General features: G+C 35.8%; 1 protein-coding gene across 5 annotated transcripts in view; it reads right to left on the minus strand.

The window, feature by feature from the left end:
- Positions 1-25,458, minus strand: part of shank3a (SH3 and multiple ankyrin repeat domains 3a) — a 148,126-nt gene that overhangs the window by 97,258 nt on the left and 25,410 nt on the right. For all 5 annotated transcript variants that reach the window (XR_004342026.1, XM_032584278.1, XM_032584271.1 and 2 more), the window contains exons 2-3: positions 21,641-21,844; positions 19,531-19,602 (exon numbers count right to left, since the gene is read on the minus strand). Coding sequence is in view for 4 of the 5 variants with exons in the window: in XM_032584278.1 (XP_032440169.1) it covers positions 19,531-19,602; positions 21,641-21,844 (276 nt within the window). In the remaining variant the exon portion in view is untranslated. The remainder of the gene's footprint in view (positions 1-19,530; positions 19,603-21,640; positions 21,845-25,458) is intronic.

Consider the following 25,458-nt stretch of genomic DNA (forward strand, 5'->3'; position numbering starts at 1 on the left):
ACGTTTGTGTTAAAACTGTTTCCCAAGCTTCAAAAATGTTTCAGAGCAATGCTCAGTCTATCTACAAACATAGAAAATAGAGTATCTATAAAGATATGGACATTCACCTAAATTGACAGAAAATAAAAGGAGACTATTGCCCAAAAAAGCAGCCAAGGGACCCATGGTAACTTGGGAAAAACTGCAAAGATTCAAGGTCAGGTGAGGGAATCTGTGTACAGAACAAACACTAGTCATGCATTCCACAATGCAGGCCTCTGTGGAAAAGTGGCACAAAGAACCCGGTCATTAAAACAAGTCACAAAGTGTCAAATTTGCAGTTTGCAACTGTAGGTTTTATAGCAGTGGAAGAACATGATCTAGACATATGAGAATAACATTTATTTTTTGGGCTTCATCCTAAGCACAATGAGAGAAGGAACAATGACTGCATATCACCCTGAAAAAAACATCTCCAAGGTAACATATGGAGGTTGCAGCATCTTCTTCAGCAAAAAAAAACTGAAGCTACTCATAGCTGGGAAGGTAGGTGAAACTAAATACCAGGTGAAGCTCTAAGAAATCCTCTCTAAAATGCACTAAAGTTCTCCAGAAACTCTTGAGGTTGGAACAGATGATCACCTCTTAGCAGGACTATGATCCCAAACATCTAGTAACGGTTACAATGAAATATTTTGATCACAGAGAAAGACCCCACACCTATACCTAATTGAAAATCAGACCTGGAAATTGAAGTTCATAGACTCATCCATCCAATCATTCAGAGATTGAGCAAAGAAAAGAGGTAAAATGTTAATTTAGCAATGCAGTGATGTTAAGAACATACTGTTCATACATCGGTTTAAAAGCTACATGTATTTGTTTTTCTCACTGTCTGAAGTTAATTCAGATCAAACTTTTTATGATTTAAGTCAGTGTGAATTACCAAAATTGTTTCTGTTTTGCTAAATGCCAAACAAATGAAAGAAAGAATGTCAGAGATATTCAAAATCAGAAATGTACATTTTGTCACTATTTGTAGAATTGCCTTTGAGTTGTATTACTCAAACTACTCTAGAGACTATGGTGTACAATCATGTCTCAGAACTATGTCAAACTCTTTTAATCTGTATTAATATGCACAAAATTAAACCCATATACAACATAAACAAATCTAAAAAAGTGAGCACAAATCAAACATGCATTTATGCATTCATGGTGAGAAAAACAAATACCTTATCTGGCATTCTGCACTCCTTGTTCTTTCTCTATCTACTTTAATTGACGCTTGCATAAATCTGGACCCTGATCAGCAAGGCCATGACCCCCGTGATCCCATGATTCACCCAAAGGCTGTCCCACTGCAGAGTAACTGCATTTTACTTAAACAACCTGAGAAAGAAACAATGCAATACATGCAGTTTCAATATTAGTGTACTCATATTCTTGGTTTAGGCGCCTAAACAATAGAGCAAGTAAAGCAACTGGACCCCCATTTCATAAGTTGGCAGTGCAAACTTATATTTTTGCTCCCCCATTTTTGAAATCTAATCATTTTTCTGTAGTCTCACTAATTACACTTTCATTATAATGTTTTTAACCAGCAAATTAAATAAATGCTGAAAATGGATTGCTACATTTTGGTCGTCCACACCTCCCTCACAGTTGGTACATCTCAACATGATCAGGCCGCAGAAAAAAGGGTAAGGCAACAAATCTAAATCATCTTTGCAAGTGTCATACCAGCGCTGAATCTCTATCAGTTGCCATAAATTAGATAAGGTTTATTAGAAAACGTTTCAGAAAATTGCAGTTGTGGGCTTTAGACTTGTAACCCATCTGTAACAGAACCATCAGGCAACACACGCAGCTGCAGTTGTCACTTGATTTCTACCACTTCCTTCCTAAACAGTATCTCTGGGGCTGTTTCTGAAATAAATTTAGCTGTAGACATGTAACAATCATAGCAAAAAAGATAAAAATATTACCACATTTTCCATGTTTGCTGCCTTTTTTCAAATATATTCAGGCACAAAATACATTTTGAACTTGGTATTTTTTTTAAGTTCATATAACTAAATTGGATACATACAGGCACGTTCTAAAAATCTGAATCTACGTCCGATGAGGCACTTTAGCCAGATTAACTGCGCCTTCTGAAAGTAACAACCTTGAAGATAAAAACACTTTTCATTTAGTCCTCATTTCTGTATTAACAATGTTTTTGTTCTTGGTCTGATGTAATATTCTAATCTTAAAAGTCCTGTTTTCATTAACTGCAAGCGGAAAATTATCTTAACAGAAATAAAGACTTGAAAACAGTCTGTGTGGAGTTAATCTGTAACGTGTTTCACTTAGTGAATCTAGTTACTGAAATAAATTAACTTCTCATTAATATTTTAATTTACTTACTATAACTGCACAGTACATTCAAATTTGCAGCTGGAATTAAAGGGAAACCTATGTCTTTTTCACAAAGTATTCCAACTACCACTGATAAAAGTGAAAGCATACAAAAAGCATCAAACAGCATACAAAGATGCAACTCAAGTCGTCAGAAATCAAATAGGGTAAAAACCAGTGTAAGGTAGTCCCATATTGACTCCATCTTTTGTGTAAATACGGTTCTCTGTTGAGATTTACCTTCTTGTTTTGAAAATGAAAAAGTTAGTTAGGTAAAAAAAATCCTCAAATGGTTAAGCTTGTTTTATTTGTCACTTTATTCTATAATTCATGGTGTATTGCAGAGTAGTGAGCATCTAGAAGTATGTTCCTATTAAAAATGCACAACTGGATGAGCGGTGGAGACATGGAAAAATGGGGTCCTGTGAGGAAGAGCTATGAATGACATGGTAAAGGAGAAAAAAAGGGGTGAAAAGGTCAAAGAAGGATTCTATCTAGAGAACTGGTTTGTTCATTTTATTCATCGGGGTGTCTTCTTTATGGATCACATCCACATACAATAACATCTTAATTCCAAAGACAATGGCATTTTTCATGTGACATATTAAGCCTAAAATCATTCACACCGCTTGCAGTATTATATTTAAAGTAATGTTTTACTTTTGCCAGCATATTTTGATAAAGAGTCTGTGAAGAGAGCTCAAGATTAGAGTGATGGAAAGGAGGCTCAACCTCACAAAAAATAAAAACAATGCAAAACTCTTATGAAAAATCATTAGGGTTTGATTGCTCCAATTACTACTTTTTTCAAATCCTTTTATTAGTTCACTATTTTTTTAATCTGCCCAAATTATAAAATATGTACATGATTAATTATTGTCATGCATGATACAATATAAGCAACATAGATCGCCAAAAAGGAAAATTAATTATGAATATAGGTGACATTGTGATTCTGTCTTTACAACAAATGCAGTGTACAGAAATGCAAACCTCCAAAACACAAAGAACACAAATAGGTAATAGACTCTACAAGAAAGAACATTTTCAAGATGTACACCCTAAACTGATCAAACATATAGGGTGGCTCTATATTAATTGTGCGGCAGTGCAGACTTTTTTAAAATAAAAGAAGGAAAAGAAAAAAAAAAAAACAGAACTGAGTGTGCATCCAAAATAAGGTTGTGCATTTCAAATAGTTGTAATGCAAAGCCCAGCAGTAAAGGTCTGGAGTATATAAATATGTTGTAGCACTGTCTTTGTAAAGAATGACCTGAAGAATTTTTAGTTTTATCTTTTTTTGTCCCAGTGATTTTATTATGAAGCTCAAAGACTGCCTTAAACCCATTTGATTAACAACCTGCAGATGTGACTGTGTCAAGCTTCAGATTAGTGAAGAGCTGACTCAAATTACTGCAATCATTTCACGATTATAAACCCACTCTTTGGCACCTGAACTGACAGAGTCAATAAAAGAAATCTAACACTACAACAACGAAGCTGACTGGTATTTACTCACCAGTCAACACCAACAAGCTAATTCAGCATCTGTCTTGTATTTGTTTAGGTTTCTCTTCCCAGGAAATAAAAGCCTGATTTGAATCTTTCCTCTGATCTGTCCCCAGCTGCCCTGATTTCTTCCTTTGCACTGATTGTTTCCCTGGTTCCTTTCTTCAAATCTGCCAAGGTGCATCAATTCAAAGCAAAAATGTCCTTTTTTTCTTTAAACATTTCTCTTTTTTTACCTTTTACTTAAACCTTTCAGACTTTGTCAATGTAGATATTAGATTCTGATTCAGAAAATTATTAATTTCAGGGGGCAATTCAACTAGCTAGACCAATTTGTTACAAAGACAAAATTCTATATTATGGTTAAAAACACATCTAAACAGCCACCCAACAACATCAACAACTATGTAACTGAAAAATGAGCTTAAAATGAAAAGGACCCAAATAATGAGTCTTTTCCATCTCCTCACATTTTCCTCCATATTTCTGAATATGTAGTTCAATATGTCCTCCAAAAAGGAATGACCAGTTCCTCTGTTCCTTCTGAAGGCCTATTGTTTGACATAGCAAACTTGTGGATGATGTTTATTCTCTGTGGGAATTGTGAGAACAGGGAGATGAGCAGTGTGACCATTTTACCACACATGAAATTTGGCTTTTATACCAAAAATGTATGGTTTCATCTGACCAGAACAGCTTCCTTCACAACCAGTTGGCTGCAGACCTGGTACTTTGAAGACTTTATAGACTAATTTAAAACTTTTATCGCAGGAGTGCTTTTGAAATTTAGGCAAACTACCTTTTAAAGAATAGAAACTGTTAACTGTTAACTGAAATATGAATTACCCTTTTTATTTATGAGGATGTCCTAAATTCTCCAGACACCAAGCTGCTACATAACTCCCAGTGCCTCTATGTGCATATGAATAATCCTAGATGTGATTCATTTGTTTTATATCTATAAACCATTCACCTAAACATCCAGTTTAGCTTCAGTATGTTCAGTATGTTTACCTGAGCAAACAAAATCTGAATCCAGCTACAAACTCAAACATGAAGGAGAATAAGTGATGCTCTAAGTGACCAAAAGCTTGTTTTCTAGTTTGGACCATTTGGATTTAATCCTAAGGAATAGGATTTTCTCCAAGAGAACTCTTCTGTCCTTAATGTATAGCAGCAAAATAAACCACTGAGTAATTTAATGTAACAGGCCCAGAAACAGAGTGACACAACAAAGAAGCACTGAAGACTTCATAAGAAAAGTTACTTAATTTATTTACACACAATACACCAAGAGGATGCTGCTACTATAGCAACAACAGACAGATAATAAACCAATATTGTTACTGATTAGCAGACAGTTCCCTTTCATACATCCCTTGTGAAGGCTTTGTAAATGCTCTGCCTTTATTCATAGCCTGCTAGCTTCCAGTAAGACAAAGTCATTATCACTGTGATCAGAACATATTTTCATTATCTTGCTTTCTTTGGTGTAACTCCAGTTTTAGGACTGTGTCAGATTTGTTTGCATTTGTCATTTTTAGTTTTAGGCACCATGTTGTTAATATTGATGTGACTTAACCAAAGAACTATAGGCAGACTAATTACATTGCTTTTAATTTTGATAAATTTGAACACATTTTCTGATCAACTATGATAAGAAATATTGTGGTCCAAAATAAAATGTGTTTCATTTTCAGTAACCAAATTTGAACATTTATTGCACACCTCTCCAAAAGATGAAAACAAAGACTTTAGAAACATTAAAGTAGAATTATGTGCTTATACAGTTTAGATATAAGATTTCAACTCCAACATGACAGACATAAGATAAATGCATACTTAAATCTGCGTATTTACAGAATAAATTTCTAATTTTAGTCATTAGTGCAACTCCAAATAAAAAAAAATTATTTGTTACTATTAAATGCTTGCAATATCGTAAAAATGCAATAATGAAGACTAATATTTCATGTAACATAGCTAGCAAAATGTAGTTATTATCTTTAACACATACAACACAAATCAAATGAAGATCCATATACTAATCTGTGAGTTTTCAAGTTATTTAGCATTTATTCAGACAAAAATGTAGGAGACAGACACACACTGTATCTTCCATCATACATTGAACAGTTAAGAAAACAGTAGTCTATTCTTTTCTTTCGCCTTATTAATAAAATCTTGTGCATTGTGTTCTGCTTCTGTGTTAAATCAAGTAACATGGCAGACCCCCTTTCTTGTAACCTTACATTACAAGATAAAAGGTTAAATACCTTTGGCTTTTGAAAACTTTAAAAGAAACTTTTAAAACCCAGCTGTATATTTGGATGGAGCTGATCAACTGACTGGAGACGAAGTGAACTGAACCTATGCGGCATGCACACACACCCCCCCACACACACACACACACACACCCCAACGCACACACAGGATGTCTAAAGACAGCAGTCAGAAGTTATTCAGCAGTTATAGTTGTATGGATAAAAATTGTCACTTCAATTAAAAAGGTTAAGCACTCAAAAAGGTATATTATCATATCAACTAAAAATATTAATTTGGATGGATTATAGTAGTTGGCTTCCTTGATTATGTTTTGCTGTAGAAGCCCTTGTTGATAACTCACAGAACATGAATATATCAGGGTAGAGATCATATCTGTGGATAATGGCTGCTTGCTTTAACTAACCAAATAACTAGTAACAACATGTGAAAGATAAAGCATATAGTAATGAACAAATTTAATAGTGTAAATGTATAACTACAGAAAGCAAACTAGAGTTCTGAGTTAATATAATTGCAAGCTTAAAACTCTAATACAATTAAATATAAGCAGATTAATTACTATGTTGCTAGTATTTACATTTCATGTTGTTCTAAATGCTGCAGCTGCTCTGTCATGGCAGTAATTTCTTTCTTTCAGGGCAAACCTTGTGGATTATTGTCGAGGTAAGTGTCTAACCTCTGTAGCCTGGCTCCTAGCAGCTCTCTCTGAACGTAACAGCATGATCCCTCCGGAGAAATCCTTTTCAGAAGAAATTCAATAAGATGTTCAGGGTAATATCTGGTATTCCTCCAGATGAAGCACAGTTTAGGCAGGCAGAACAGTCAAAGCCTTCTGAATTAGACTACAGGCTAGAACAAAACCAAATAAAGCCACAGCCTCTTCCCCACTCAACAACACAATGACTAATTCAGAGAGAGCAGGTTTATTGTATAGTATAGCACACCCCAAACACATGAACAAATAAAACCGTTAGTAGCACACAAAGGCCACAGATGGATGATGGCGAGATGGATTATCACAGATAATTACGCTAAATGGATAGCACGAGACATTTTCACATTTATATGTAAAAAATACTGTAACTCGCTAAACCATGCAAATATGAAAAAAAAAAAAATTTCATAAGCATCTTTTGGATCTAAACTGACTGAAGGATTTTTAGTTGTGCAATGACATAGAGTCAGCATGTTTTCTTCTGTCACATAAGGTATGACAATAAAAGTTGTGTTTTTGTTTGTAAGCACTGTAGTGAGATAGGATAAAGGGAATGCATGCTGTCATCAGAATCAAAGAGTCTAGAGAAAGAAAAAGCTGAATCAGGCCCAGTCATGTGCTTTCAAACTGACAGTAGGACAGAGATGCAGACAGCAGGGGCGGTGTGGGGGGGCAGAGCTGGTGGATAAAACACAACCAAAGGAATCTGTGTTGAGCTGGATTTTAGCCAAGTAGAACTTAAGTCAAAATAAAGCTGAAAATACAGGAACAAAGTCTGTTCTTTGTGTTTGAACCCTGATGGCAAATGTCCCTTTAGGCGATGGAGAGGGCAGCCAGCACACTCCAGGCTGAGATGAGAATTGTGTGGGTAGCTTATTCATGCAGCCTGATGATTATTAGTACTCTATTGTACTTCCTGTCAATGAAACCTGATTTAACAATCATTTATTCATACAGACTTACCCACAACAATTGTTCTGCAGTCGGTTTGATGTATTTTTTTCTAATGTGAAATCAACTGTACTCCTACAACATTAAGACTGTAAAACCAGATGGTTCAACAAGAGGGAAGGTGAAAAAGCATAGTAATGAATGGATGGATAACCAGGATTGAATTCATTCTCGCTGATCATATTTTTCCTAGAGTAGCAGCATTTTGGATGAGCCGCTGCTGACAGAGATTTGTTTACAGAGACCACTATACACTTTAATCTAACATACAGGTTTTCTTTGCTGTAATAGGAAACTCCTAATTCTGAAGATATTTTTAACATCAGTAGGATTGATTTAGTAGCAGACCTTTCATGTTTAGTTGAACTGAAGTCTATATCCACCCAAAGTTATTTTCATGCTCTTTGGTCTTTACCCTCACAGAGTCTAGCTTGAGACCTGATTTCTAATCTTTCATCAACCAACAATGACTTCTGCATTTTCTGAAGTGAACTTGGACCCATCGACTCACTGATATTTTTTAACACACAGGCTCAGTGACTGTTTTAGATTATGTTCAAATGGTGACACTGAAAAATTAAAGTTCTACATTACCAATAGCAGAAATATTGTAAAAGATGAAGATGTAATTAATCTCAGCAAATGGGATCATGTGGATGTTGAAATGACAGTTGAAAAAACAAAACTTAAATGGAGTCTTAAGAAAAACTCCACATGTGATCTATGTTTGCTCATATTTATAATTCCAAAATGTCACAAAGTTTGTCCCAAGTGTTCCCAAAAACTGGGATTGTGAGACCAATTGTGAAGTGGGGGGGGTGGTTGTAAAATGATATTAATAAACTGCATTTAAAAAAATATTCCTAATAGCAATTTTTTAAGTAAAAGCTAAGCAGTAAAAATATGGTCGAGAATTAGTTTAATGGTTGTCAAAGCTGTATGTCTGTGTGTTTTTTTTTTACCGCACTAACTTATTTTGAAATATCTGAAAATGAAAAGAATCCCAATACATGCATGCTGAACATAGAGAGAACTTACTGCATGTATTTTAAACAGCCTAGAGCTATAATTTCTACATGGCCTGGTTTCAGACTATACTGCAACAAAACAGAATCAATTCCTTTTCTGTAATCCACTGCTTCCCTCCATTTCTCTCTCTCTCTCTCTTTCATACACACCTCACACGGTTTAAGTGAAATATTAATGACAAGTGACAATACAAAGATGGATAGGGGGCAGTGCAACTATTTGTCATGAATAAATCTTTGAGATTTTCATGAAATTAGGTCACAATCTAATATCTAAAATACTAATTTGTACCGTACACTGCTTATTTTAAACTCTTTTAATTTGTAAGACTTAATGATACAATCAGAAATGACATGGAGATGATCTCAGACTTTTAACAGCTCATAAATTCTGTATGTACAGAATCAATAATTGACCTGAAGTGGCGATGAAAACATAAAGCAGGCGGTATCGCTGAGCAGTAGCTCATGTCAAATATTTTGCAGGGCAGAAAACTCCTGCTGATCTCTAACTGACAGACTGACAGTTTTCATGCTTCAGTAACTACACTTACTATATATTATTTATAAAATACAAACTTTGATGGGCTAATAAATCATCTAATTGTGCCACAGCATTAGCCCCATCATCCTGCAGCTAATTGTGAAGTCATATTTCATCAGTAAACATCAACAGCAACGTAAAGAAAAAATATGGCACATACTAAGCAACTTCAACAGCAAAGAATAGAGGACAATACATTACTTTTAGAGCCTTATGCACACATTCAAATACATTTTAATGCAGGAACACATGGACATTTTTAGCTGTACCGTGCTGTCACTTGCAAACATAAATAACACACATAGAACCATTTTGGTCCTGTCTCCTCCATGTCAAGAAAAAACATTAGCAAACCACTGTCACTCACATTAACCAAATCTAGACACCCATCTAAAGATCCCACAACATACCAGACAGACATAAACAGATAAAACCTCACATATGAGGGCAAAATGCAGCAAACACTGAATAGCTGAACCAGAGCAAGGGAAAACATTAGCATTCTGTCGGGGTTTTAGATAAGGCTGCACCAGTTCCTCACACATCCAACATGCAGCAGAGCATAACAACAGAACGAAAGCCAAAGAGAGAGGGAAAAGCTTAGGCAGGTAGTGAGGGATGGACCGTGAAGTGTCTGTGAATGGCAGGAGTATGAAAGTGTATGGAAAAGGCAGGGAGAGGTGTGCTTAAACTTCTTCTAATGGCTAAAGTAAATAAAGAAGATGATGAGCTCAGTCAGAATACCTTACTATAGAGCCTGGCCTTCCTGGATTCTTCACTAGTTTTGTCCTTTTTCTCAGTTTGTCGTCTTCTTCCAAGAGCAGATCCCATCTCACACACACGGGCACCCTCCCCCGGCACACGCAAACTCCAGTGGGTCAGCTACAGTTTTCATGCCACTACATCCTCCATATGGTCATAACCAGACCCCCACCCCTCCGGACAGTCCCTCCTTCCTCCACCACTGTCCTCTTCGTCTCCTCCACCCCTCCCCCTCTTTCACCGCCTTTCGTCTTGTCAAAGTAACACGTGCAGACTCACATGGCCGCTCACCCAGACACTCAGCGAGAGACACTCACTGACTCCTGTTCATACACAGACAGATAGAGTGTTGGTAAAGGGTGATTGTGCTGGAGTGCAAGCTGAGAGATAAAGAGAGAGAGTTAGAAAGAGAGAGAGAGAGAGATTCAGGGGGAGGGAGGAAAAACACAGTGAAGAGAGAAGAACAATCAAATGAGAAAACAAATGAAAAGTATGGCGAATGAGGAACTAAACTAAGAAAAGGTAAATATACAAAAGTAATTGTTTGTGTAAATCCCATTTCAACTTTCACATTAGTTACTATTGAAATAACTTACTGCAATAAGTTCAGGCTAAATAAACCCTCAGTGAAATCTGGAATCTCAAAATAGCATCTACAATGAGCTACATTCTTCATATAGTTTTATTAATAAATGCAAAATAATGCATAACTTCTCATTCATAAAAACAGCTATCAACAGAAGCTCAGTGCAGGAGGAATGCCATTACTCTGCTGAGAAGTCTTTTATGAATTGGTCTGTCTCACACTTGAAACAATCCTACACATTGTTGCACAAATTCCTTAAGCTTGTGAAAAATAAGATCATTATTATCCAGAGGAAACACATTATAGTTTTATGTTAATTTTGAAAGACAAACACAGTTTAGTATAAAGCAGTTTATACAAGAATGTACTCCATGATATCCATGGCCACATTATCAAACTGCGTCACTAACTCTTTTAGAGACAAGTTTGCCCAACTTCCTTAAATCACTATCACCAACAATCACCATCCGCTTTATCAGATCCACTCTGCTAGTATCAAACAGTTGCCATGGATACATCATATGCACATCCATGAGGGGGAACTTCCACAATATCCCCTACTGCAGTGGTTCCCAAAGATTTTCTGGGACCCCCTATGGATTACACTAAAATTCCCCCCAAAAGAGAAAAAAGGAAAAAAAATCAACTGGGCACACACATTGTTCAACCAGACATAAACCTATGCACGTATTTTGTTTTCAAACTCCACTAAAGTTTATTTCACACTTCAGGTTGCAACAAAACACACTACAAGCCATCTTTTTAGTGAAACACTTTTGTGTAACTATTTTTTTTCTTCTTCTTTCATCTATACCGCTTCCCACGTCCCCCCTGCAATAGCACGGCGCCTCCCCTAGAGGGCACGCCCCACACTTTGGGAACCACTGTTCCCATACTTCTGTTTTTGATTATACACATGCCGCTGTGAAAGCAAGGAGGGCTTTGAAGATTAGTCATGAAATGTCACAGCTAAAATTCAAAGTATGCTTCTTCAATTTTTGGGATGATGTTAGATGACTGGAGGGGACTGTGGTACCATACACTCCCTCTAGGGTTTAATGAACCAGTTTGAGATTATTTCAGCTTTGTAAAATAGTTTTTTATCCTGCTCAAAGTAGCCATGAAAGATTGTAGGGAGAAAGAGAAGAATACCAGCAGCAATATTTAGGTGGGGTGCGGAAAAACAGTTCTCAGTTGGAACTAAGATGACCAAAGTGTGGAAACATCATCCACAGCCTTGTACCACCACCACCGATGCCTGTATGTTGTTTTCTCTAAATTCTGACCAACATACATGTAAGGTGGTGGCAGTATAAGGATGTTGCTGATGTTTCCATACTTCAGACACCTACTTACCAGAACAGGAACATTTAGTTTACATACTTCACTCAACCCAGAGCAGGAATTAGAACATACTTAGAAGCCAGAGAAACTCATTAATTTATCGAGAGAAACTACTCATTTATTACATTAGATCACCATTTAGCATTAAACTTTTGACATTGGAGCAAGACCTAGAGCAAACTCGTGTTAGTTTACAAATCTAGAAAAAAACTTAGAAAGTACCATCTAGTTTTATCAGAACAAGAATCCAGAGAAATCCCTACTAGTTTATAAATTACGGACTACTTATTCTTAAACAGGGGGAACTAATTTGTTGTTTTATACTATTGTTTTTTTGTTTTTTTTTTGCTCTTTCCTTTGGTTTGTTGTTTTTTATATTTCTTTCTAAAGCACTTTGAACTGCTTTGTTGCTAAAAATGTGCTATACAGGTAAAATTATTTTATCTTACCTTACCTATTATCTGAATAGCACAGCTAAAATTGATCAAGCCAAAAAATAAAAAAACAAAGAAACAAGCCAGATGAATCTATTTCTTTTCCGATCTGTTGGGTGAATTGTCCTTTTTTAAGATGTCAGGAGAAGCACACATAGAGGTTTCTACTACTGTAGCCAATACACTTTAAGGTTGGATGTGTTGTGCATTCAAAGATTGTATTCTGCATACTTTAGTCAATAATAAATCATCTGTTGCATTTCTATTACATCAAGTTACTCTGTCCATTTACTTATAACCTCTGAGGCATTTTCCTCCACACCACTGCTCTTCATTGGGTTATGGGTTACTTGCACTTTTTCAGACAACACTCTGTAAGTCAGGAAGGTGGTTTTGCTAAAAGATCTAAAACTGATCAACAATTTCTGATCTACTGTTATCAGAAATTAAACGCTTATTCTAATGTTTGGTTTTAACTTCAGCACATCTCTTTTCTTTTCTAAGAATTACTTAAAAATTTCTTTAGTGGCCTTCTTTGACAGTCACCAGACAGGAAATTGCCAGAAAGAGAAAGGGGGGAGAGACATGCAACAAAGGTCTCAGGGTCAGGAATCAAAACCAGGACGGCTGTATTGAAAAGTATAATTCCTGTATCAGCTTCTACAACACCCAGCTGCCCCTAGCAAGTCATTTTTACCACATCTAGATGCAGAAATGCACAGAGTTGATGCAATTTGACAGGCTGATTATCAACTGAGTTAAATAGAAATACCTAATAAACTGATCTGTGTGTTATTTCACAAAACGATTCAGAAAACAGCAAATAAATTGCAGTTTTTTTCAGCACTGTGCTTTGTGGCATTCATGACCACATTATGAAATGGTGCATTATTACCTGCTCTATTACTGTTTTGCCGCAAGCTTCATAAGCCTATATAACCTATATAACCTTCATCTTTGTTTCTTTCTTTATACTGGCAGAAGATTTGTTGTACCTTAAAATATCATCTGACATCTGGATAATATGGTACATTAAATGAATACATAATTTCTCAAAATTTACACAAGTGAAAGTGAACTTTAAATGTATTTTTTAACCACTGGGTTAGTTTGAATACATATTCAAATATATTACTAATAGTTTTTTTTTCACTTCGCTGAATTTGCTTTTTTACACAGTCAGAAAGGCATCAATTTCACAGGCCCAGCCTACATGATTAGCAATACAGTGACTTGTACACATGCACTCTGTTGTCCCTGAAAACATACTATTGAAATTTTCCATGAAGTTACCATGCATGGTTAACCAGGACAGTAACATAGTGACTAGGTCTGGTTCAGTCAGGCAAAGATAAAAAAATGAATGGCAAATTCCTATCAACTATGACCTACTTTTAAAGTTTAGCCCTGAAGCTAATAAACACCATGGTAGCAAAGTAGGCTAATGCTTCACCTCTGACTTACATGACAGCATGTTGTGGGATGTAACAGTGAGGACAGCTGCTGCAATGACTAAAAGAAATTTTCACTATTCACTGTTTATTATATTTCTGCACAAAAATAAAATGTTCTTAAAAAACTGAAAGAAGAGGGAAACAGCAGGCCTTCATTGTAAAACCAATGTTTGTTAAAATAAACACAGTAAAATATTACCAAAGCCTGGAGCAAGAAATGCAGATCTTAAGCATGCATGATTGATGACAACTGCAACAAAGTTCTCCATCTTTTTCAGTATTTGATTTACAGGGAATCCCATGTTTGACAAAGTCTGCAGGATCAATGCTGATCTAAATCCTTATCCTACTTTTACACAGTCTGCTAACATAAAATATTATTATCTTCACAGGAATTTGTTGATTCTGACTCTCCAAAGAAAGGATGCTCTCCCTCTTACTTGTTCTACTGCAACTGACCTGAGAGAAAGTTGATAACACTAAATATTATCTAAATATATGATTTACTTATTCCATGAAATCCCCTAGTGACAGTAACGGATCTATTTTGTGTATGTCACTTCAGTACCTCTCACTCATTCACTCTTTGACAAATCAAAGTAGAAAAGGAGAAGGCAGAAGCAGGTCTCACTAGAATGGTTAGACAAGAGCAATATTTGAGAGCATGACTCATCTCTTTCTCGTTGCTCTTCTGTCTCTGTCTCATTCAACATTTCTCACTGTTTCCCACTGAATCCTTTATCTGAAGTGCACAGCACAGATTCACTGGTCAGGAATATACAATGAGGAAATCACTCATCTATCAGTCATTTTTGAATAATTTATAATTACCCAAAATATGTTTTAATCAGCCAAAGTTCTTAGCTAGTCAGTTGTTGCAAAGTTCATGATTTTTTAGAAATTCATCATATATTTCAAAATGTTACTTTCTTTTAGAGCATTCTGTTACTGTTATGTGCACACAGAAGTTACCAGTTTGTATTTCAGCAACTAGACTTGGTAAAAAGGAATTGCTGCACTGCGTGGTGTAGAAATAACATTCAGCTAAATTCTATAAGCTGATGACAAAACTAAAATGCGTCCCAAACTGTTCACTTCTACAAAAAAGTAAATTATATTGAAACATGGCAGACCTTTGTAGCCAAATCAAATATTCAAATCTGGGACAAAAAAAGCATTTTAGTGACCTAAGAAGTGGTCATTAGTTCAAGGACTTAGAGAACTCTTTGTTATGTTGATGTGTTGAGCGGCAGGGCTTATAGTACATGCAGTCACTGTCATGTGAACACAGAGATTACCAGTCTGTATTTGGCTGACTGTCTGTCTGGCAATGGATGTGGACAGTGCTGAGGCACCATGAGCGAGTATCCAGTTAAAATTAGTGGCCACTGTTCAAAGTTACTGCTGAAGCTGTTAATAAAGTTGAAACAGTAAGTTTGGACTTAAAAAACAATCCCTGTCTCCTGACTTCCTTTGTTTGCCACACTATGTTTATTTGACTGACTTTGACTGAATTGTGCAGAAATAAAAGGCAGCTAAGTGAAACAACAGTGCTGCAGGTGACAAGAGTCCAAAATTGGAAAATAAAATAAATAACAGGGCTCCACAGTTTTGATAATAAATGAGAAACTGTTCACACAAGCATTGGTTCACGTGGAAAGAAATTACATAGTTTAAGGCTACTTTTTTGTATTATCAATAAAACTCACTTTAGAAATAATTTGTCATCTATGGAGCAATACATCCAGGATATTTGTTTTACTGTCTTACAGTAAATTATTGTTAGAGGAAAAGTTTCACTGATTTGAAGTCAGAGGAAGAGAAGTTGTTTTGGTTAGCTAACTGTATTACGAGTTCAAATTGTAAATTACAGACCAGTCACGAATACGTAAAGGTGATGTAGACAGAATACAACAACATATCCTCATTTTATGAGTGGCAAATATGAATCTCATCAAACTGAAAAAGAAACAGACTTTTAAACGGATTTGTTTATATCTCTTATTTATCTAAATATCACAATCCTGAATAACACTCTGTGGTATGAGACCATGCGCCTGGCAAGTTAAATGATGCAAGAGTTCACTCATCCTTACTGGATCAACACACGGGAAGTGACAAACAGCAGAAAAAGGCCAAAGTCATGGTCACCTGTGGTGAAACCCACGCAATAGCAACAACAACGACAAATTATTTTCCAATGTTCTCGTGTCGCATCACAAACACACGTGCGCACATCTACATGTGCAACCTTGATATTTCACATGCACAAATTTGTCAGATTGATTGGCACCTCATTGCACAAGTTCCTATTGAATGGAGAGGGACCGACATCACCTTCCATGTGTCGAGCCCTTTACTGGAGACATGAATGGGGAGAGTCAGTTGATGTACCGAAATGAAGATTTGTGTCATCCAGTTTCCTTAGTAGAAAGATAAATGTGATGATTTTTAATACATCCAATTTTTTACATAATTTGGGTGAAAATTAAATGGGGATTTAATAGCCACATTGTGAAAAAAATTTAAAAAAATCTTGTACTCGTTTTACAAACTACTCATCAAAGGAAGTGTACTAAACGAAAGAAGGCACACAGACTGAGTAAAATAAATTTCAAAAAGTTTTACATGGGTACAGCACAACCTGAAGCACAGACAGATAATTTAGTTATTCTCCTATTCCGCTATTACATGGACTGATATAAGACAATTTATCTTGTCCCAAAAAATAACAAGGTGGCAGCAAAGACAATAGAGACGTATCGTTCCAAGAAATCAAGAAGAGAGAAATAAAAACAGATCTAATCTATAATATTATACAGAAATTACAAATCAGTAAGGTTTTTTTCCCATTTGCACATGCATGCGTGTGCATTCACCAGTATAGGTGAACACATACTGAGAGGAAAGTGGGAAAGTTATGCTGTTATTATTCCATGCAAGATGGAGATATCACATATAAATGGGACAACAAATGCAACGTTGGGAACTGCAAGCATATCATAAAGTTCAGCTTGTTGACACAAACAATAACAAGCCTTATTCTGGGACAATATGCCAGAAATATGTAAAGTCAAGGTGAATCAAGACAGAAAAGCAATATCCAAACTAGAACAGAATGCAGAAATGAATTGCTTACTGTTTCCTTCAGAATAATATGCAGCATGGTTAATATCTGATTAAAACCCAGCTGACAAAGTTTTTGTGACAGATAAAAAAATCAGCAACTAGATAAATTCACAATGCTAATTCCTCTGGCCATCTGATGAGATTTAATGCATTTGCAGTAAATTTTCTCTGTGTTCCACTTATCACACCCACTTACTACATGAATATGCATTCAGGCCCAAATTGGGTTCAAATTCTCCTCTAATTACACAGCTTTGCATATCCACAAGGCTTTTTACAATATTTTACTGTATGTTTATAGCTTTTACGAGCGGTCATGAAGTAGAACGTCTGAAAAAGATCCACAGAGAGAGAGAACAATATACAAACGCCAAAGAGAAAGGGGTAAGTGTACGACTGAAACCTCAAATCACAGAAAATTTCTTTATTTCACTTAGAGGAGGTCTTATTTTCAGCATGCTGGTTCACAGTCATGGTTTAGTGGGACACTGAAGGCAACTAAGCCATCATTAGTGTTATTAATTCCATCTGTGCATTTCCCACTGTGACAAATTAAAAAGTCTGCTGTGAGAAAGGTCTATGCTCACACTCTGCCAGATTGTCTAAAACTCATAACAGAATTAAAGAGCTGGTCTATGTTCTGCTCTATGTTTTCCTTTCTGACCACCTTTCTTTGTCGAAAGCAGTATCTGGCAAAATTACCCCTTCGAATCTGTTAACCAAAGCCTGCAGATTTACAATGTGGAGACAGAGATTACTGTAGCCGTCTGGCCCATCTGCGCTCTGTTCATATCTGAACTAACACAAAAAACATCACTCCACTCACTACAGGTAGACTTCAAAAGATGAGAACATCATGAAAAAGTAAAAAAAAAAAACATGTTTTACTCATTTAAAAAAAAAATGCATATGTTATATTAATATGCAGAAGAAATTAGATTTCTGGGAGTCACTACCGACAGCAGACTGGAGCAGTCTCAGCAGATTGAGTGCAGTTACAGTGATGGGAGGACAATCAGTTGTTATAAAAAAATATTTAAATTATATACTCTTAAAATTAATGGGGTATTGTTCAGAGGAAGATGAGAAAAGCCTAAACTAACAATGCAGATAAGCAGAAAGACGTTATCAAAGCAATCTGGCCTTCCATTATGCCTCAGGAGTCTCTCAAGCTGAAGTACTCCAATCTGTGTGCCATAATTATCAAAATTACAAAAATGGTTGAAATATCTCATGAATCCATGTGAGTTTACCTTTTGGAGGAAAAAATATATATATTTCTAGATTTCACTGTTTTTCGCCAACTTAGTTCCTGAAGCGATGACCAAAGAACATTTCTGTTTTTCACATTTTTAATGCAAAATCAGTGTTGTCCCATTTATATGTGGTATCTAATTGCAGGGAACTTTGTGGAAGAGCACATATTGTCCTTATATAAGCCTCTTAATGGTTCACACAGCCTCAAGGGGCTAGTTCAATTACACATGAATGAACTATCAAATACAGAGAAGGGCTTTTACTATGTGGCTGTTGATGAGCAGCACATTAATGTTAGTAAATAAAACTTAACAAGATCCCTCAGGACACAAATATCTAAATGAAATTACAGATAAGCAGCAAGGAAACACTTTGATTCATCTTAAAGAGCAAAGTAAGTGTAGCTAAACAAATTGGAGTGTACTTGTTTTTGAGATTTTAAATGTCATCAGTACTACTTTATATCTTACACATTGACTTAAGTGGCAAACATATTTCAGGCAAATTTTATAAAATCAGCAGAGGACTTGTTACTGATATATCTGTATATATCAGGCATGTATCTCACGTACAGCAAAATGCCTGGATATCTGAAAATCAGCATTTATCCTCCAGTGGTTTTAGCAGAGTGAGGCAGTGGGGTAAAGAAGGAGTGGGATGGGGTTGTCCCATCAGACCGTCAGTTTCCGAAACCACGCAAAAAAAAAATCTTGTAAAAGCGCAGCGGGTCAGTGTGACCCCGCCAGACCGTGTACAGAGTAAAACACTCTGTACATTTTTTATCCTGTCTCTTAAGAGCATCAAAATCTTGCTTATTGTGATAAAATTGCATAAAACTGACTAAGGATAAGGAAGAATTTGAGAAAAGTTTAATACCAATTTGCATTGGTATTAAATTGCGTTGGGCAATGCAATGTATTGTTACAAGCACTCTTTACAACCTATCTGCTGTACACAAACCAAACATCATATCCACAAATTCAACACACAAATTAGCTTTATAAATAGGCAAGTCATATATACATATAAAAAGTATATAATTTTTTAAATATTGCATCTTAACAGAATAAAATATCTTGAACAGAATGGTTGAAAAAACATCCATTTACTGAGACCACATTCTTTCTCTCTGCAGCTGCTTGGTCTTACCTTAGTGTGAAGCTTAGACAACTGCTTTTCATCTATGTAGGTCTGTGTGTAGACACGTCTTTTATAGCGGAACTGAAACAAAAGAGCAAAACACATCTGACAGTTTAGGTTTAATGTTTTTGTTTGTCTAGATTACTGAAATCATTAAAAATTAATTAAGGAACCTTTAACTTGTTTCATAGACAAAATAATGAATGTAATTGTTTCACTAGCTAGCCCTTAAAAGAGAAAGGGTAACAGTGAAGAAGCAGGAAGTACTGTCAGAGACATTTTTACTCTTTTAATGTGTTTGGGCACAACAAATATCTCACCGTAAACACCTGTCAGCCCTTTCCAGCATTTCTGTTTATTATTTTTTCCAAAGCCTATAACTCATGCAAACTTTAGTACAAAGTTTAATTGCAAAACAATAACAAACGAATTTCAACTTTACCAACATAGTAAATCCAGAAGCGAACAGAGGATTTTTAGTTGCTAATCCAAACCTGTCAATCATCTCTACACAGTCCCGGCCTGAGGGTATAAATGCAGGTCAATCAATGGCACACACAGTGTTCCAGCAGAGCAGTGCCGGACATATAAATATACGCCCTGCTAGATCCACACCTATTCAACTTAACTGCAAGCTTTTTAAAGTACAATTACAAACCATTCAACAAACATAAAACAATAGAGGAACATTTATATAAGTCCTGTGTGTCACTAATGCTCTGCCTATCACAGAGCACTTCAGCAGCAACAAAAGACAAGCTTTACTCCTTCCTAGCATTTCCAATTGTCCATAAAAATTAATTAAAATAAGGAGTACAATTATATTGAGTCTATTGAGGATTCTTGTTTTTCTCCTTGATCACGCTCTGCTCCTGTTGACATGGGGGTAATTCTGAAAGTAAACATGACTTCTCGTAAAACCACCTGACAACTTTAGCCCACACTGTGAAGTGATTTTATGTGCATGATATTTTCTCAGATCACAAACTGTGATAGACAAGCACTATAATTATCTCTAAGAGATGACAGGCTGCTCTAAACACCACACTGCCATTGAGGATAGCATTATTGTTATGAAGTTTGACTGACACATCATGACAGCAGCAAACAAACAAGCATGGGGACGGATGCTTTGTGAACCGGTGTGGGACATAAAAAACACACACACATTTTCTTGCAACAATACATACTATTATTGATTATTTACAAGATGGGCTTCTTTTTTTAGAACAGATATGAATTATCAGCCCAGTTGATAAAATGCCATGTTTTTCTAGTGTATAAAACTTAGTCCAGTATAAATAACGTCAGTGTTTACCACCTTTATTATGACACATACATTCGACAATTCAGCTGTAAAACAAATATTAGAAGGAATTATCTAAAAATTTAAATCCTGTAACTATTTGGTTCCATAAATATGCACACCTTTTTAATCCAGTTTGAGCATCCAGTCTTCTTGTGTTCATACAGTTGATACTAGAAGTTTATATACAGACTCCTGACAAAGTAGGACTGGTGGCTGAAACTGAAGGTTTACTTTAAGAGTGTGCAAACTTATGCTACCAGGTTGTTGTGTCGTCTTTAGTTTTTCTCTCAATCAAATCTGCTTATTTTTCCATTTCTTTGTATAGAATATAGGACACATTGAAGAGAGAAAAGCTTAGATTTGTCTTTATTTCATAAGTCTGGCATTTTAACAGTGGTTTATGTACTTAAAATTCACTGTATGTGTTATGGATAAGATACATGAAAAAGGACATGATTTAGAAGGTTGAATTATTGGGGATCTATCGTTTTTTCAAGGTTTCAAAGGTCTTGCAGTCAGTTGGATGTATTTTGAAGAAAATCTAAATAACTGCTTTTAAGCTACAGATTGAGTGGAAACAAGACAAAAAAAACATTTTTTAAATTTAAGTTAAACTCAGAAACATTAAAAGTCATAACTAAAGATGGGTGGGTTACAAAACTAACTGAGACTTTTAAGAACTGACAGTCCTGATTGGGAGCATGAGATAAATCCATAATACAGTGATGTGTACCCCTTATTTCTCCTTCCCTTAGCTCTCTCCTGCTCGCGGCCCACAATGTTTCATGCATACACATGATCAGCACCTACCTCTAAGTACGGTACAGGAGCAATGGATGGGAAAGGGTATTCCCTAAGCTGTCTCTCCTCATCCAGAAACTTGCCAGCCTTGCCATTGTAAGCCGGCTGGAATAGGCCATAGTTGAGTACATCCTTCAGGCTCTGGTTGAGGGTACACAGGATACGTTGCTTGGACAGCCATATTGGTGCATCCACGTTGAATTTCAAACATTTCTGCAGACAAGAGAAAAAGAAAATAAAAAAAGATTAATCACCCTTTTTTTTACTATTACCCAGCTTTCATCAAAGACATTTCAGAGTTCCTATTTACTGATTTCCGTTAGGTGATAAAAGTGTTTATACTTAAAACTGAATGAAATAAATTTCATTTGAGGCACGTATTGAACTTGCTATGACTCAACCAGCTTGAATCATAACTAGACCTTTAGTAATGATAAGTAATTCACACTGGTGCAACTAGACCATCCAAAACAGATTACAAAAGGTCACTTTCAATGCCAGCTGTGACTATTATACTGAAAATAAACAAAACTAAAACAAAAAGGTTTTCACAGAACGCTCTTGCCCTTAGAGAAATTAAGCTGCAGTATATATAAGTGCCTACATATGAAAAAAAATCATTAATTTAACAGAGTTTAAGGAAGTTAATTATGCTTGCTTTGATAATAAGAGTATAGCACTCTCTTATTATATTGTCATGGCAGTAAAATAAGAGACAGATTATCTGAAAAAAAAAAAATCAAGTTCTTCTGCCTCCTCTCAGTGGTCCTACTGCCAAACAACCAATCAGAGCCAGGAGGAAGGACTTTGCAATGTCAATCAGGCTTGTGTATGCACTGTTTAAGATTGTCAGTTTGATGCAGCTAATGGTGGAAAAACAACTGACCGATACAGGAAAATTGTTTATTTGTTGCAATCGATGGCCATTTTTACTAGTCTGCACACTCCCAGCAGGCTCCACGGTGGCGAAGGAGATGTGGTGCAGCAGAGCAGCACATACACAAGTTCTGATTGGTTGTTTCTAACTGAGCGATGTATTTCTGCAGATTCCAGGGAGCACAGGAACAGGGGAGGCAGGGGAACTTGATTTTTTCAAATATTATCTGTCTCATACTAAACTGTTAGTGACAGTTTTAACAAATATCTACAAAACATCTTTTTAGAGTGTCATGGATACGTTCATTGCACCAGATGTGTTTTAGTCACAAATGAAACACTGCAAAGATGTTGATGACTGTGGGGAAGATGTGAAAAACGGCAACCACATCACAACTGGAGTCAGATAAAACATAATTATTATGTGTTGCACAAAATGTCATCAAATTTATAAATTCTCTATATTTAAAGCCTTGCCAGTGTATTTATGCATTGATCATAAAAATATCTCCTGTTAAAATTGAGTTTTACTTTGTTTTAAGAGGCTCATCTATAAAAAGAGGGGAAGGGCTTTGTGTATTAGGCACATTTTCCAACTCGTACCACATCGTGGAGCTGACACTACAGATGGTGCAGAGAGAGAGGAAACATAACCCACGAGTTATAAATCTACCAATGTTGTCTGTGTCATCATCACAACTCTGGCCTATTCACCCAGACACAATAACTGAAAGCACATCTTTTCACTACATTACAACAGAACAACCCCATGCTGATGTCAACAAGCATGTGCACAGCTGTGAATCCGTTTAAAAACACTCAGCATGATAAAACGAGACCACTACTAAACGCAATATTCAAGCTATACTGAGATTTATAAATGACAAATCCTGCTTAATTTGCTCAAATCCAACAAAATCACATCAAATCACCCATTTAAGTAATCAGTTGGATTTAATTATCTTTCACTATTGACATCGCTTGAAAGATAATTGTGTCTCTTCACTGTTCAGTTCCTGGAAGCATGCTATGTTATCTTGTCCCAGCTAACAGGTACAAGATAACATTAACAACTGACATATGCTGAAAACTTTTACACCAATAATTCGAATCGCTATGTCTTGTTCCCTGCCAGCACCACCTTACCAATTTGTTGACGTTGTAGGAAGTAAATAATGCATTTCTACATTTCTAGATATCATTTTTGGGGCACACACCTGTTTACTTATTTATTGATCTGTTGCTTGAAGCTAAAACAAAATTGTGGCACAGTTTCACAGTTTGTATGTAATGTTAGACAATTACATAAAGATGTACTTTTCTTAAAACTAGTGGTCTATCAAATATTCATTTTTCATCTGCATGCTTGTAACCCGACTTGGAGTCTTTACATTTCGTTTCCTTTTTATGCTCTCATTCCTCTGACAGAATACCGAACACTATGAAATACTGCACACAGGACAATTTTCTGGATGGATGGCAGAGGTTGCTGCCTGGTGAGAGAGAAACTAAACACTCAGAACACAAGGTATGCATGGATCAAACACTGATATAACAGTTCTAATGGCGGGACTTGATTAACATTTTTAATAATACTAATTGAAGGGTTTATAATTAGTCAAAACATATTGACTAATTATTGACAAATAAAACCAATATATTTTAAAACCAAATATCAACAAAATAAACAATAATTTTCCAGTGTAGCAAAGGTGAACCCCCATTGGGCCATCACTCCAGAAACACACAACAAAGGCTCTTTTGTAGGACTTTGTATGATTAAAATAAAAGCAATTAATTGCATTAAATGTTCAACACTATAAAATATATGGAATTAAATAATCAAATATAATGTATTAAAGTCAAACCCAACACACATTGTATGGCACAACACATAATTCTTCAGCTTTATTTGAAACATCGACTGCCCCTATCAAAAGGATCAAAGTGGTATTGATGTGAAAGTCAGGAACGATTCTGTAGCAGAAAACTAAATTCGTGATCATTTTTGTAGGAGGCATAGCAAGTGTTGATCGTAGACCAGGTGATCTATTACTTGCATTCACATTGTTTTCATTAAGAGCTATGGTTTTTAACTATGTCCATGTCTCAGGACATGGATTGGGGGCTGAAACAATGGAGTATGGAAGAGGCAACTAGGCAAGTCTTTTTTCTGAGTAGAATCTGTATTCAGTTGCATTTCATGACTAAACTCCATAGTCAAAATGTTTCTGGTTAACAAACAGACTACAGTTCTAGGACAAAGTCTAATTATTTTATTATGTTTAAAAAGAAATAGCTATAAACATGAAAGTGTTAATATTCATGTGCTTTGAGGTCAGCACAATGCTCTGCACTGACATATTGCAAATCCCCAAGCCGTGTTACTCTCTCTGGTAACTAAACTAAAGCATCTTAAAGAAATTCAATTACAGTCTCAGAAAATTGTCAGCCAGGAAAAATGCTGTTTCCTTCAGCACCTACAGTGACTGTCGAAGGCAAACACTCATATTAAAAAAACATGACTTTGCGACTTAGACATTAAAAATAGCTTTGAAACTTGGTTAAAACATTGTGACATCCTAAACAATTCAACTGAAAAACAAATCTATTCAGAGAAAAACAAAAGAAACAAAAAGCCAAATTGACCTGGTTGCATCATGTACACAGCATTAAACCAATATTAAGCCCATCTTCTATAAGTGAGGGGTATAGACACAATGACGAGGTACAGAAGATGGATGGAGGAGCTTTAGCAAACAATTAAGTTTTGCCTGTTTAATAGAAGCATTTGGTACAAAATTAAATATAAGAAAATGCTTTGATTTTTCACCTGTTCAAATGAAGATGTTGTCATTAAAGGTCCTGAGAATCTAAATAATCTAGTACGTTGAGTAACTAGGTGGATCAAAAATAACTAACAAAACATTTTAAAGTTTTATTTAACTCAA

This window comes from Xiphophorus hellerii, chromosome 2 (genome assembly GCF_003331165.1).
Source record: "Xiphophorus hellerii strain 12219 chromosome 2, Xiphophorus_hellerii-4.1, whole genome shotgun sequence".
Lineage (NCBI taxonomy): Eukaryota > Metazoa > Chordata > Actinopteri > Cyprinodontiformes > Poeciliidae > Xiphophorus > Xiphophorus hellerii.